The sequence below is a fragment of the Littorina saxatilis genome, linkage group LG1 (genome assembly GCF_037325665.1).
Source record: "Littorina saxatilis isolate snail1 linkage group LG1, US_GU_Lsax_2.0, whole genome shotgun sequence".
Lineage (NCBI taxonomy): Eukaryota > Metazoa > Mollusca > Gastropoda > Littorinimorpha > Littorinidae > Littorina > Littorina saxatilis.
The window spans coordinates 81,343,414-81,358,138 of NC_090245.1; the positions used below are offsets into that span (position 1 = coordinate 81,343,414).

The following is a 14,725-nucleotide window of genomic DNA, read 5'->3' on the forward strand; positions in this document are numbered from 1 at the left end:
TTGGTAGTGAGGTACAGATTTCCGCTCCCCGTGCACAGGTTATTGTTTAAAGTGTTTCTTCAACAACTGGGCAAGCCATGCATGCACCAGCGAGCATGAATAAAATGAGTCCAGTGCGAGAAACAATAGTGCAGTGAAAGCTTCTGGTCCAACACCAAGAGAATCAGGGGAACATAATATCTCCTAGCACGGTACGGTATGGAGTGAAAGCCATCAACAGTGCAAGCTACTCTCATGCAGCTGTCACCAATCTAAGGCGAACATTTAAAGGCACAGTAAGCCTCCCGTAAACCATCACAGATACTGTCAGGCTTTTACACACAGTACAAACATTCCATTTGAACGCTCACCGAACGGGAACATCCTGGCTGCTTTCCGTCGAGAGTGAGACATTTTCAAAGAATTTATTTTCGTGGACCGTCTGTTCTACAATCAGGCGCATCGTTTTGGCGCTAGAACTAACTTTTAAAATCTAAATAATTAATTGACAGCTTGTAACACAAACATTCTTAAATCATGAAAACATTCTTTTTTTCCTCAAGACAAGCTCAGTACAAATCGAAGTTTTGAAAGTTTTAAAAAAGATAGCCCGGAAGCAGGGTCACGAAAGGTCGTGTCCCAAAGCAGACGATTTTTTTGCATAGCGCTCGCTTTCTTTGAAGCCAGCCGCCGCCGACAAATTCGTGTCACTGTCGAAGCCGTTTGTTGCGTTTTAGAATCAGAGGTATACAATAACGTGCTATTGCAGATACAGCCAGTCGCATTGAAATCATAAATTAAACTGACGACTACATTGTGAAAAAAGGCTAGTGGATCACACGGGTTCACGATGGCTCAGGGGTTAGATAAACCACGAAATCTGGTGTGTGGTTTACGCGAGCTAAATAGAAATTTAAACGAACAGTTTCATTTAATGCTATTAAATGCTATTGCAAATGTGTTCCATAAGGTTAGAACTGCTTTTTTCATTGGAAGATTTAAATAGTTTTGTAAACCATTTGAGACATACTGGGGCTTTAATGACAAACGACGTCGACTGAACAAACCAAGATTTCTCTTCTTGACCCTGTGTTCCAAAGTGACATCTCTGACATCAAAGGTGAGAAAAGGGTGGAGAAGACGTCATAATGCGAAGCATCACATCTCCCAAGAACTGACACATAATTTCGAAAAAGAAGTCTGTCTCGGTGACTTCGTCATATATATTACCAGAAGAAAATCATGAGTAAAGGTCACCGTCAGGCTGTGCATGTATTGGTGTCGGATCTCATTAAGTAGTCTGAAGGATGCCTAACATTGTGGTCCACTTCCTTGTGCTGTCTTTAGTGTGGTCAACTTCGGTGTTTTTTTGTTTGTTTAAAAACGCTTCCGCCCCGATGTGGCACAGGTCAGTATATTTCTTCTTGGTGAAAAATGTTCCAGCGGAGTCTTAATTAAGACTACACCGAACGACTATGTCCAACGAAACTGTAAACACACGACTCAATCCTGTTGGTGTTTGATGTTCCAGGTTCTTCGTGGTGTTCTCTATCGGGCTTATTTTTCTGAAGAATGTACGTTAATTCTTTCAAAGCGGAATTACAACAAGTGTTTAATACAGGCTTAGTTATACTTTGAATCAATTAGTATCCATGTTAAAACGAAAGGAAAGCAGTTCGTATCCCCAACCTGGAAGAAAACAACATTACTGTTGTATTTAATGAAAACACGGGAAACATTTTTTTTATAACGTGACCTGCAGTCGTTGTCATCGTCGAATTTACAGACGCTGTCAATTAATTTAAGTTTTAAGATGTTTTCGAATTCCAAAAAGTTTGACACGCCGTTTGGCTCGATATGGAAGGCTGTTTTGGGGGAAGTTAGAGACAGCCAGCTAACTCATATAATTTGTAACTGTTTGGACTGTGCTTGCTTTGGTGTACCATAAACAAAAGAAATTGCAAGAACTTTAAATAAAAATAAAATAAAATAAAAAGCACACAAGGTTGTAAAGGAAAAGCCAACATCTTTAACCTCACGTTGTGGACATCCACCGCTTATTCAGAGCGTGTCACTTTCACGGCGTAGTGTCACATTAGCTTGAATAATTTTGATTGGTAGTTGAGGTTTAGACTCCGCCCCTTTGATTCCGACTTTAAGTGTTGCGCGGACAATCTAAACAGTTGGCAAAGCCGAGTCAATCAAAGCGCTTTTTTTCGAGGGGTTTGCAACTGGACTGCTACACCCGCTGGTGTTAAAAAAAAGGAGTCAAAGTGTTTTTGTGTGAGTGTCAAGTCAACTGTAATTGGTATTGACATTAACTGACTCCACGTTACTATCACCGAGCGAGTTTCTTCGCCTGGGATGGAAAGATAGGAAAAACTGAAGGATGACGCCAATGCGATAAGGAATACTGTATATAGATGAAGTTGTGTGTACAACCACTAGACTGAGTTTCTATGATACAGTGAAATGAGCGGCATAGGAAGATAAAGGAACACTGAAGGATAATAACAATGCGTATTGGAATAGTTCGTGTACAGACTAATGCAGATTTTAGTTTCAGCCTACTTTCCAACCAAAATCAAAGTGCAGTTTAAAGTAAGAGGTGTATGTGTGATAACGAAAATCATGCACGCTTATCTAAACTCAAGCCACTTCGTCCAAAAAAAATTTCGGAACCGCTCTCGTGTGTAACGAAGCTTGCTAGAAGGTGAACAAACAAAAAAAGCGTACGTACGTTAAAAGCATTAAACTCTCCCTCTCATTTCAAGTTGAATGCTAGCAACCAACGTCTCAGCTGTTAATAAGACTGTGATAGTGTAGATGGAGTAAAATTCAGTGAGGGGGTGCTGCACTAATGTTCCGCGTGTGTAATCAAGTGTACCTTGGAGTAAGTTGTGTGTGATTGGAGTACTTGCACGCGCAGTCGTCGGCATCCTGAGGTAAAATCGAGAGAGAGAGAGAGAGAGAGAGAGAGAGAGAGAGAGAGAGAGAGAGAGACAGACAGACAGACAGACAGACAGACAGACGGACAGACAGACTGACAGACAGAGAGAGATAGTCAAACAGACAGACAGATAAAGAGACAGAGAGAAGAGAGAGAAAGAGAAAAAGTGAGAGACAAAGACAGAGACAGAGTGAGAGAGACTGCTCTCGATAGTTTCGATGTACAGTTTTACAATGACAGTTTTGGAAAGAATTTGAACAAGAAGAAAGGAATGAATAATGAGACGACTGTCACACATGATTACGACGAGAATGATTATGTTAACGACGATGACGATGAGGACGACGACGACGACGACGACGATGATTAGACAGAAAGAGAAAGCAAAACGAAAAAGACAGAACAGAAAGCATAACAGCATGAACGAAAAACACATACGAACGTACAGACAAGACAGAGAGAGCGGCAAACAAACACAGACTGACATACTAGATCATCCGCCACGCCAAGAGCGAAGCATTCCAGGCACAGAGGGAAATCATCAGCGATAATCTAGCACCATCGCATTTTTTGTCTTCTTTATCATCAAATCCTCCTTCGTCTCTCCTTTGCACCAGGTGAAACGAGAAACAAAACGTGTTCGCGCAGGTGGAAAGAGTTAAGGCGCTCAAAACTGCCGTCGGGCCTGCTTGTTTAGCTGAGCCTGTGGGAATGAAAGAGTTTAAACAATGAATTACGTTAAATGAGGTGACAGGGCGCAGCGTTATCGTTTAGTTTATAGAGCCGGAATCAAAGCGTTAACCGAAAAAGAGGAGCGAAAAAGTAAACTAAGACAGCAACCAAATTACAGAAAAAAAATGAAAAAAATGACGAAATTTGCTGTTTCCTACAGTTAATACTTTCTGTGTGAATAAGTTCGGAACAAAATAGGAGAGAAAACAAAATGGAATTTAATTAATTGTTTGCTTACGTTTGTTTGCGTATAAAATCAGATATATTTTATCAAATATTCTAAGGTCACACACACACACACAGACACACACGCATAGACACACACACACACACACACAGACACACACACTCACACACACTCACACACACACATCCACACATACACACACACACACACATCCATCCACACACACACACACATACACATACACACACACACACACACAAACACACACACACACACACACACACACACACACACACACACACACACACACTCACGTACTCACGTCCTTTGCATATTACCTCCATCAGCGCAAGCACAGACTTGGCTCACTTTGCATCTTCCTAATCTAGCATAATTCTAACCTTTTCTCCCCCATCCCCCACCCTCCCCCGATCCCTTCCTTCAACCAAGATATACTCCCACCACCCCCACCACCCCCACCACCCCCCACCACCCCCCACCACTACCATATCCATCCCCACCCTCCTACCTTCACCGCCGACCCTTTATTTCTCCCTGATCCGAGAAGTGGAATGCGTTAAACAATTCTCCCATTGAGCCTTGACGGAAAAATTCTTCTCCTGCCCATTAAAGTACGTAACAGTATCCAGCGAAAAATCACCGTTTCATCTGAAAAATGTGAAAAGCCAGTTTATTTATTGCCTGATCGACAATTATCGCGTCGTTATGAAAAAGAAAGCAAAAACAAAAACCACACTTTAATTGTTCTTATTTTCACAAATCTGGGGCTCTTCCGTACGCGTTGAGAAGGTTAGGTAAGGTTGGATGTTACTCTTGTTTTGGTTGCTATGAGACCAGGGTTATGCGGATATGTGACTCAAGTGCACTTTTCGTTGCCCGAATAAGTACAACATTGGGTGTGTAGCCGACTTTTTGTAATTTTACATATAGATATTATGTTCTTAGAATCGAAGCACAGAAGAGATGTAGCAGGAATGTTTTTGTTTTGTTTTTGTCGACGAACATTCTGGAAGTTTAAGGCAGTCACGTATAGACATATTTGTTTTATTTTCTTTGTTTTCATTGCTTTATATGTCCCATCGCTGGAAAATTCGGGTCGCATCCTCCCAGTGGAAAGCTAGCAGCAACAGAGTCACGCTACCCAGGTGTTTGAATGTCTAGATGTAATTAAAAACGTGCATAATTTCTGGTAGAATGTTCGAGGCATTGTGCGTGCCATGGTGGTGCCACAGGGTTGGTTCATGAATACCGTCTCTGATTCTGCACATGAGGTTGACCCGTGTCCGTCCGGCTAGGATTCGAACCCGTGAACCGTGGATTGACAAATCCAGTGCTCTAGTAATAACTGAGCTACAGGGGCCATCTTGTAAGACACAATAGATCCGTCCACCTTTTATCTGCACAGTAAGATCATCCGTCCACTTATCGCGGGCATGTAAACACAAATCAACAACATGGCTGCGTTCTGTACAGAGCGGGGATTTCTTGCTGAAATAATTCTATGTCCGACACCTTTATCAATCTGCGAAAAGATTTCAGCAAAAGATTTCCGTTCTACTAAGGAAGCCGCCAGGCTGTTCATTTTTTGGTATTTTGTCCAAATGGAGGGATGCTTTCACCCCATGCACAAGCGAGGACACGTATATAAATTATGTGGTAGGGTACATGATTGCATACATGAGAAGAAGGGTACAATAGCTCATGATCAATGCAATGACTGACGACAAATTATCAATGCCCGGCTTAACCCATACTTTCGTATAAAAACAATAACCAGGGCTCCCCATAGTGCGCGTCCCTGCGTCCTATACGCACTAAAAGCCAAAAACACGTACTAGAAATTTATGGAGGGGGTCCCGGGACGCACTAGACTTTAAAAGAGCGGGTCCTGGGACGCACTAAATTTCCTTTATCGTAGATACCATTAATGTTTATAACACTGGAACCTTTCGGCTTTTGGACCCTTAAGACCCTCTAAAATTCTGCAGTGGGGGTCCATGGACCCTATAAAATTCTGCAGTGGGGGTCCATGGACCATCTAAAAATTGAAAGTGGGGGTCCCGGGACGCACTAGGAGGGACGTCCGTGGGGAGCCCTGAATAACACTTCCTAGACATTTTTTTAATCCACAATAAAAAAAAGTATCTTTAACATATAAGGCATACACACTCGCACTGGTATAGCTAGCGCTCAGATTTAGCACCCAACACAGCAGCTCTTCAATATTTACGGACGCTTAGCGCGAATTATAGGGGAACTGTTTGTTTTTGTCTGCTGTCGGATTCCTTGCTTTTCTGCTGGCGTTACTCCCTCCCCAGGTGTTTGTGAGCCAACAACTGATCCCTGCGGTGATCCTTTTATCGGTGTCAGAGTGGTGGTTATAGTGAGCAAGTGTAGGATGTGTGTGTATGATGGAGCCGTGTGGAAGAAAAATATGATGCTGCCGTTTATTTATGTTGGTAGAGTGATAGTCTTGTTTTGCAGTATTTCAGGTATTTTGTTATGCAGAATACTGTAGATTTTTCAGGTGCTGTGTCCACACAAACACTCGCACTCACTCACTCACACCCGCAAACACACCCGCAAACACAGGCACACACACACAGGCACACACACACACACACACACACACACACACACACACACACACACACACACACACACACACACACACACATATAGTTGCGAACATAAAAATTAATAATAATGTTGATAATTTTATGAAACGTGCAGATCATTGATATAAAATAACATTGTTTATTGTGTTCCAGACTGACCAAAAAGGCCAAATCGTCTTCGTGTTTCACGGGAGAACCTTGAATCCTACTCTGAAGGATCTCAGTCAGGACAACAATTAACACCCCTGCGTTGCTCATACTAAGGACATCCACACCAATCCCCATTCTTCTTAGCACCAAACACCACAACTACAAAACATCAAGTCATCGCTGCATCGGGCTTCCATGATCCAAAGCACTGAATAAGAGGTGACTTTTATACCTCGGAATTTATAGACACACTTGACTTGAGCTGCAGGCTTCTGACAACTTGCGGACTTTCTTGTTGGCGTACCTACGAAGGCAACCTGCTGTGTGGACAACCTTAAATGTTCTGGCATGCATCTTTCAAGCTGCTGTGAATACGTCATGTGTCTTTTCGACTGTGTTCTAAATAGATCCGCTTGTTTTTGCCCTAAACACGTGAAAACAACAAATAATGAACGTTCAACAGCCAAGGTAGTCTAAAGTACACCCGACACATATTGTTGTTGAAGTTTAATTCGTTACTTTGCGAGCAGTCTATTATACACGTGTAATGCAAGACCTCAGATGATGTCATTGAAAGAGTGGGGCATCAAGGCCGCCAAGACACGGTCTTGACAGATAAAAGCATATCTTACAAATCCGTATGCATCCTCCATCAAAGCGTTCAGCCTTTAATCTGACGCGATCTTCAGCGACAGTTTTATGGATTGATATTTCAGTCTCAGTTTTCACGACATGAAGTCAACCAGTGAATTCTCATGACGAGACACAGAACGAACTATTCCAACCTTTATTCATTCAACAATGAGGTCAGCATGACAGATACGTACACCAATGGGACCGATTTCGGCCTGAAGCGCGTGCTGTGAGTAGAATGCACGTGACGCACGTGGTTCTGGCCACGCCCACCGCCCTGCTGGTCCTCGCCCTCTTGCTGTGTACCGTGACCTTGACCCGGGCCACCAAGAGAGTGGACGGGGCAGGAGAAGGAGGAGGTGGTTGGGGAGGAGGAGGAGGAAGAGAAGGAGAAGGGGGCACGGAGAACAAGAACAAGGCCGGCGAGAGACTGGCGGCGGCAGGACGGCTGGACGGGGCGGAGGGCAGCTCGGAGCTGTGCGACAACGCTCGTCTGCAGTGCACGGTGCGCACGGGCTGTCAGATGGCGCTCAACAACTTCTTCCTCGGCTGCAGCTCCATCCTGTCCGGGGAGGAACGAGGCTGTACCACGGCCTGTCAGCACGCCCTGGTGTCCCTGCTGGCCACAGAGGACGGCGCGGGATTAGCCTTCATCAACTGCAACTGCTCGGTCCACCAGCAGTGCAAGGAGAGGAAGCAGCGGGTGCAGGTGTGTCAGCGGCACGTGCTGCACTCCATGGACCTGGTCCGCGACCACCAGGCCGCTGTCAGCTGCAGCTTCGCGCGCTGGATCTGCGAGGCGGATACGTCGTGCCTGGCGGCTCTGCACTACTACGTGCAGCACTGCAGCAAGCTGTTCACTGGCACGCGCTGCACCGCCAAGTGTCGCAACAGCGTGCACATCCTCTACCGCCAGCCCAACGCCCACAAGCTGAGGTCGTGTCGCTGTGAGGGTGACGAGGACTACGACTGTCCCTCCCTCGTCACCAACACCGAGCTGCTCTGCTTCCACCGCCATCGCCACCAACACAACGACTCTCACCACCACCACCATGACGACCACGACTACGTAAGCGATGGTGATGGTGGTGAGTTCCGTCGACCTGGCAGGCGACCTTCACCTTCAAACACGCAGCGTCACACCTCCGGTCAGGCTGCAGTGACTTCCCTTCCTTACTCAGGTACAGTTGTTGTTGCCGTGGCAACGTCTGTTTTATCCATAGTGTGCGTGCACCTAAATACACCTTCTGCATGCCTTGGTGTAGCTGCCTGTGGATAGCAAAAGTATAGTAAGTAGTACAGTATATCAGATCTCTTTGGAACATTATACAGGATGCAGTCCTCGATGCCCAGGCTTCAGATGATTGTTGCGTATGGTTAGGACCTACTGTTATGGTAAGGACCAAGACGTTCTGTTTGCCAAACGTGCAAAAAACTGTAAGATATCGTAGAACGTCCTATTGTTCTTCTTTGTTGATAAACTGACATGATACCAACTCAATGTAATTGCTCATTAACGCCATTGAAACAGCTGTCGTTGAACTTTCTTGACAAGTGGCCGATTTTTTTTGATTTTTTTCTTGTAACAAACTCTTTGAGATGTGATACTTCCTGATACTGTGATATCAAGCAAACGTCTTGAGTATTGTGTCAGACATACACTTGTATATATGATTCGGAGTAGAGTTCTTTATTAATGACAAAGTTCTCAAGTCATAGCGAGGAAAGCATGACCGTATGGACTATCAGCTTCTTGAAAGTCGAAACAGCCAATACATTAGTGTCTTGTATGTACCAACTTGGTGAAGGGTTCTTTAAGCCGTGCTATGCTGCTAGCGTTGATGGGGTGTCGTGACGTAGTGCCAGTTGGTGACGGTTGCTGTGACGTAGATCAGATCTCCTTCGAAAATGTACCCTGCTTTCTTTGGAGAAGAAGAGTGCCTTCCGAGTCTACCTTTTGCGTATGGAAACTTATTGCTGCAGCCCCTTACAACTGCCTGCCTGTAGCTCTAGCCTGCTATGCCCTCCAAGCTTCCTGCAAGTCGGCCATTTTCCTACCCACACTCCTTCCTCCCAGCTAGCTCCTTGTTTCGTTTTACCCAGACCCCATATCCTCTTCGTCCTTCAAGAAGACCTTCATCATCTCCTGATCTAATCGGCTGCGTTTTGCCTCTGCTCCCCACAGGGCCTGACACTGCCCAAACCAGGCCGTTCAGAAGACGCAAGAGGAGGAATAGACCGAGGAGAAACAAGGACAAACGTGTAGCGTGGAAGAAGGACCGAAGCTCCACGGCCACTAAACCCCGCCGCGTGTTGAAACGCCGGGCTGGTCCCCGTCGGTCCAAAGCTAGGAGAACGAGAAAAAAGTCCTGCGGAGGAAAAGGAGCGGAAAGCAGGAACAGGAGGGGACTGGAGAGGAAGAGCAAGACTGGAGGGAGAAAGAAATGCCACTTGAAGAAATCTACCAGGAAGAGACCTGGTCAGCCACAAAGGAAGACCAGAGAATTGACTCCAGGAGGCCGACGTCGTCTAGCCAGACGACCCAAATTTGTGTCAGCTGGTTTACCTTGATATTATGAGTGTAGCGAGTGCAACCTCAAGTACCGTTCAACCAAAGAAAACTCTGAAAGTTATCCTTAGTTAGTGTGTTTGCTGCAATGTTACAAAGAATTTTCCGACGTCATCAAATTGAAACTTTAAAAATGTCCAGGCAGAGTTCTGCTTTGCCAAAGAAATCTAAAAATGTCCTGCTTTTTTCCCTCAAAGTGATATCTAAAACAACGATCACTTGGGCTGTGTGCACAACGCTACTGAAGGTTGTTGGTCCCCTACTTGTCCTAAATGGCCTTCTTTTCTTGAAGTTGATATTTGAAATATTGATCACAAACGATGTGTGCACAAGTCTGCCGGACGCTGTATTTTGACTCAGTTGCCCAAAGGAGTCTTCGTTTCTTCAAGTTGTCATACATGTATTATGCAATCATCACTAAAGCTAAGTTACAAAGCTGATGGACACTGTCCGTCACCCCAATTGCTATGCTATGCTAACTTGATTTTCTGTCTCCAGAACTAGTGTCTATTTGGGACATGACGTTGTTATATGCTAGGTCCCCAATTGCCAAGCAACACCTTTTTACATTTAGTCAAGTTTTAACTAAATATTTTAACATAAAGGTGGAATCGAGACGAGGGTCGTGGTGTATGTGTGTGTGTGTGTGTGTGTGTGTGTGTGTGTGTGTGTGTGTGTGTGTGTGTGTGTGTGTGTCTGTGCGTGTGTGTGTGTATGTAGAGCGATTCAGACTAAACTACTGGACCGATCTTTATGAAATTTTACATGATAGTTTCTGGGTATGAAATCCCCAGACATTTTTTTCTTTTTTTCGATAAATGTTTTTTATGACGTCATATCCGGCTTTTTGTAAAAGTTGAGGCGGCACTGTCACACCTTCATTTTTCAATCAAATTGATTGAAATTTTGCCAAGCAATCTTCGACAAAGGCCGGACTTCGGTATTGCATTTCAGCATGGAGGCTTACAAATTAATTAATGACTTTGGTCATTAAAAATCTGAAAATTGTAATTAAAATTATTTTTTTATAAAACGATCCAAAATTACTTTTATTTTATTCTTCATCATTTTCTGATTCCAAAAACATATAAATATGTTATATTCGGATTAAAAACAAGCTCTGAAAATTAAAAATATAAAAATTATGATTAAAATCAAATTTCCGAAATCGTTTTAAAAACAATTTCATCTTATTCCTTGTCGGTTCCTGATTCCAAAAACATATAGATATGATATGTTTGGATTAAAAACACGCTCAGAAAGTTAAAACGAAGAGAGGTACAGTAAAGCGTGCTATGCAGCACAACACAACCGCTTTCGCGCTGAACAGGCTCGTCACTTTCACTGCCTTTTGCACTTGTGGCGGAATACGGTCATTGTGAAAAAATGCAGTGCGTTCAGTTTCATTCTGTGAGTTCCACAGCTTGACTAAATGTAGTAATTTCGCCTTACGCGACTTGTTTTCTCCTCAAGTTGTTAGATAATGTAATGATCACGATGGGTGTTTTCACAAAAAATGCTGCTAGACACTGTAATTTGTCCAAGTTGCCCAAAAGGGTCTTCGTTTCTTCAAGTTGGTATCTAAAACAACCATCACGAAAGCTGTGTGCTCAAAAGCTGGCTGTAAGTCGCCCCAATCGCCAAGAATGACCTTTTCCTAAAGTTGATATCTGAAACAATGATCACAACGGATGTGTGCACAAAAGGCTGCTGGACTCAAAGAGGTCTTCGTTTCTTCAAGTTGGCATATGATGCAATCTTCACTGAAGATGTGCGCACAAAGGCTGCTGGATTCTGCCCGGCGTCCCAATTGCCCGGAATTACCTTCTTTTCTTCAATTTGGTAACTGAAACAATGATCACTCATAACTCTGTGCACATAGGCTACTGGAAACTATAAGTTGTCCGTGTTGCCCAAAAGGATCTTTGCTAATGAGGTCTTCGGGAATCAGAACTGATGATTGTGTGACAGGCTGGACTGTAGCATTTTTATCGAGGTCATAATGTGTGAGATAAAGCAGAAGCACAGATCTGACCGACTTTAAGCTAGTGCTGATTGATAATATAGTTGTGACCTGATCACAGTTGTCTGTGTATGTACCCTGTTTATTTGCATTTGGCCAAGTGAAGGATTATGTGACTGTGACGAGAAAATGAAATGAATGCCTATGTTCAGTGTCTTCCAGCTCAGGATGTATCATCATCATCATCAGTCACCTGACTGTGGCAGTCGTCGAGGGGACATGATTGCTGAGGAGGGAGAAACCCTTCTCCAGGCTGCTCTATCGGGGGTTGTCGCCACGAGGTCAGGGAAGTTCAGCTGCGTCCATTCCTGTATGTACATTCAGGATGTACATGGCTCTGCTTATCATGAGGGCTGAATGTACCTGAAAGCGTTTAACGAAACCATGGGCACATCATTGTGTTCACGTCTGTGTGATGAACCAGTGCTCTGAAATCCTCAACACCTTCATTGACATCCTAGCTGTTCGGGGGAGTAAAGCAGACATACATATACGCAGAAAGCCTTACCGCCAGTGTGACTCAAGTTCAAATAATGCAGCACTCCTCCTCTTCTTCTTGTCGATCGCCTTTACACTTGGAGTCCAGCTCTGGGTATCTTCTTGTCGTTCGCTGTTAGATCGTCAGTCCGGACTGCAGGGCGAAACGTGCTGTCCTCTCCAAGGCCGTATAGCTTCTTTTGTAGCGCTGTCTCCTCTGGCCAGATGGTGTCCCTCGGAGCACTGTGGTATGGACAAGCCTGCAGGATGTGCTCTGCTGTCTGATTCTTGCTCTGGGTATGAAGCTGGTGGTCTTTTGCAGAGCCTCCACGGGACCATGCGTGCAGCTTGTCTTGGAAGGGTCGTCGGCATGGGCAATGCAGCACTCAGATGAAGTGTTCTACGGAACTATTTCACTCCATTTTACGGAGAAATGGTTTGCTTACTCGTATCAGTGCTGAGTTTTACACTGTGCTGCTTTATGTTCTGCGATTAAAAAAAGAAAATAAGTTTTGCACAGTTCTTTGGGAGTGTGTATGAGTGATTGAAGCGACGTGGATGCGTGACTGCTTCGCAGATCTTCAGTCTGAACCGCAGAAGGTGACACTGCGCAGTGACCAGAGCACGTGAACAAAACAAAGTGTTTGTGATCAGAACCATCAGGTGAATGTTTTGGGGACATGCTGGGTGCATTTTGGACAAAAGTAAAAGGCACACTTCTTCTCGTGAAAACAGTTGGGCTCAGCCTGTGAGATCTGGCCAGGCTCTCACATGGGATAAGACCATCCCTCCGCTTAGTCACATGCCAAACATAAACAGTCAGGGTGCTCAGTTGGATTTTTTGATAAATCACTTTTTTTTAAAGTGGCTTTTTAATCAATTAAAAAAACACCATTTGCACTGTGCACAGAGAGACCAAGGCTGTTCATTTTTGGTATGTGACCAAGTGGAAGGATGTTGTTTTTTCCTGGCCAAATCTGAGACAGTGAGCTGAACTATTTTCACTTTTAAGCATTGTATTGTCGTGTATTTTTGCCTAAAAAAGATTGTTTTGTTTGCTGTATACAGATTTACTTATGGTGTTGATCTTCTTCAGTACTCAGTGATACTGAGAATAAAACATTCTACAGTCCCATAGAAAAGAAAACGAGTTTACATGCAAGTACAAACCGACATGATCTGTCAAAAAGCTGCTTGATGTTTCACAAGTAACTTTCACCAACTAAGCATCATTACTTTTGCACCAAGTCTAATTCTGCTGCGCTGTATAAGCAAAACGACTGAGTAAGGATTAATGTTCTGATCTTTATTCGGTGAGGATTTGGGACTTTACTTTGTTTTTATTTTCCTGTGTGAATTGAGATTGTCTGATTTTAGATTGTTAACCGATGTCAATCTTTGTTTAACCCCAAGAAATTGTATGTGTGTGTGTGTGTGTGTGTGTGTGTGTGTGTGTGTGTGTGTGCGCGCGCGTGCCTTCGTGCCTGTGTGTATGTGTGTGTGTGTGTTAATGCATTCATGCGCGCTAGCATGCGTGTCTTTTTGTGTCTTTCTTCAGTGTTGTTAAACTTTGACATTACAGTGTCTTTGAAAGAAAAGAAAATGACGTGTGTGATTTTCATCTTGTTCGAGTAGTATGCGTGTACTGAATATTTTGCATAAATACATTAATTTACGTTTTTCTTCACTTCAGTCTCATATGTTGAATTGAGGTGAACTTAACAAAAAGAGAAACATGACATTTTCTCTGTATGCCTGTGAGCATGCGAAAGCGTGCGCTCGTATGTGTGAACGTGTTTTTGCGCGTGTGTACCGGTGTGTCCGTGCGCGCGCGATCGTGTGTGTGTGTGTGTGTGTGTGTGTGTGTGTGTGTGTGTGTGTGTGTGTGTGTGTTTTCTGTTTCTGAGTATGTATATATGTACGTGTATGCGCGTGTGTGTCTGTCAGACTACCTGACCGACTGTCTGACGATATGTGTGATTTAATTGTTTTCTTTCGGTCTGTCTGTCCCTGTGTCATTGTCTGTATGAAGTGAATCTACTTTTCAAACGATGTCAGTCAATTTGAAGTTGTCCAAAAAGTGCATTCGGTCAAAATTCATCACTGTAAACAAAATTGCAACAATTTAGGAATTCAACAGGTCATCAGTAAGTTTCTACAGTACACACCTACCATCCGTCATTGCGAAAAAAAAATGTACTCTACGAGAAAATTTCAGAAATGTAGGTCTATTGACGCAAGCATTCACGGTTTCCATCGCTTCAAATTACGATGTTATCCAGGGCAGTGTTTATTTAGCGCTACTTGAGTGTACTCATAGTTGTAATTATATCATTCTGTGGAGAGAAAAAAAATGTGTCGGAAAATGTAATGCTTAGCATGTACC

The 14,725-nt window shown here is 43.7% G+C and overlaps 1 protein-coding gene across 1 annotated transcript; it reads left to right on the top strand.

Annotated features, from left to right (window-relative positions):
- The first annotated feature begins 2,232 nt into the window (after positions 1-2,232).
- LOC138981337 (uncharacterized) lies at positions 2,233-14,014 on the top strand. Its single transcript, XM_070354227.1, has 3 exons — positions 2,233-2,924; positions 6,641-8,451; positions 9,456-14,014. The coding sequence occupies exons 2-3, from the start codon at positions 7,509-7,511 to the stop codon at positions 9,839-9,841; spliced, it is 1,329 nt and encodes a 442-aa protein (XP_070210328.1). The 5' UTR covers positions 2,233-2,924; positions 6,641-7,508; the 3' UTR covers positions 9,842-14,014.
- The last annotated feature ends 711 nt before the right edge of the window (positions 14,015-14,725 follow it).

Bases quoted from the DNA above. Each gene is read 5' to 3' on its own strand.
- LOC138981337 (XM_070354227.1), top strand. From the start codon at position 7,509: ATGCACGTGACGCACGTGGTTCTGGCCACGCCCACCGCCCTGCTGGTC. The intron at 8,452-9,455 runs GTACAGTTGTTG...TGCTCCCCACAG, and splicing joins GACTTCCCTTCCTTACTCAG to GGCCTGACACTGCCCAAACC.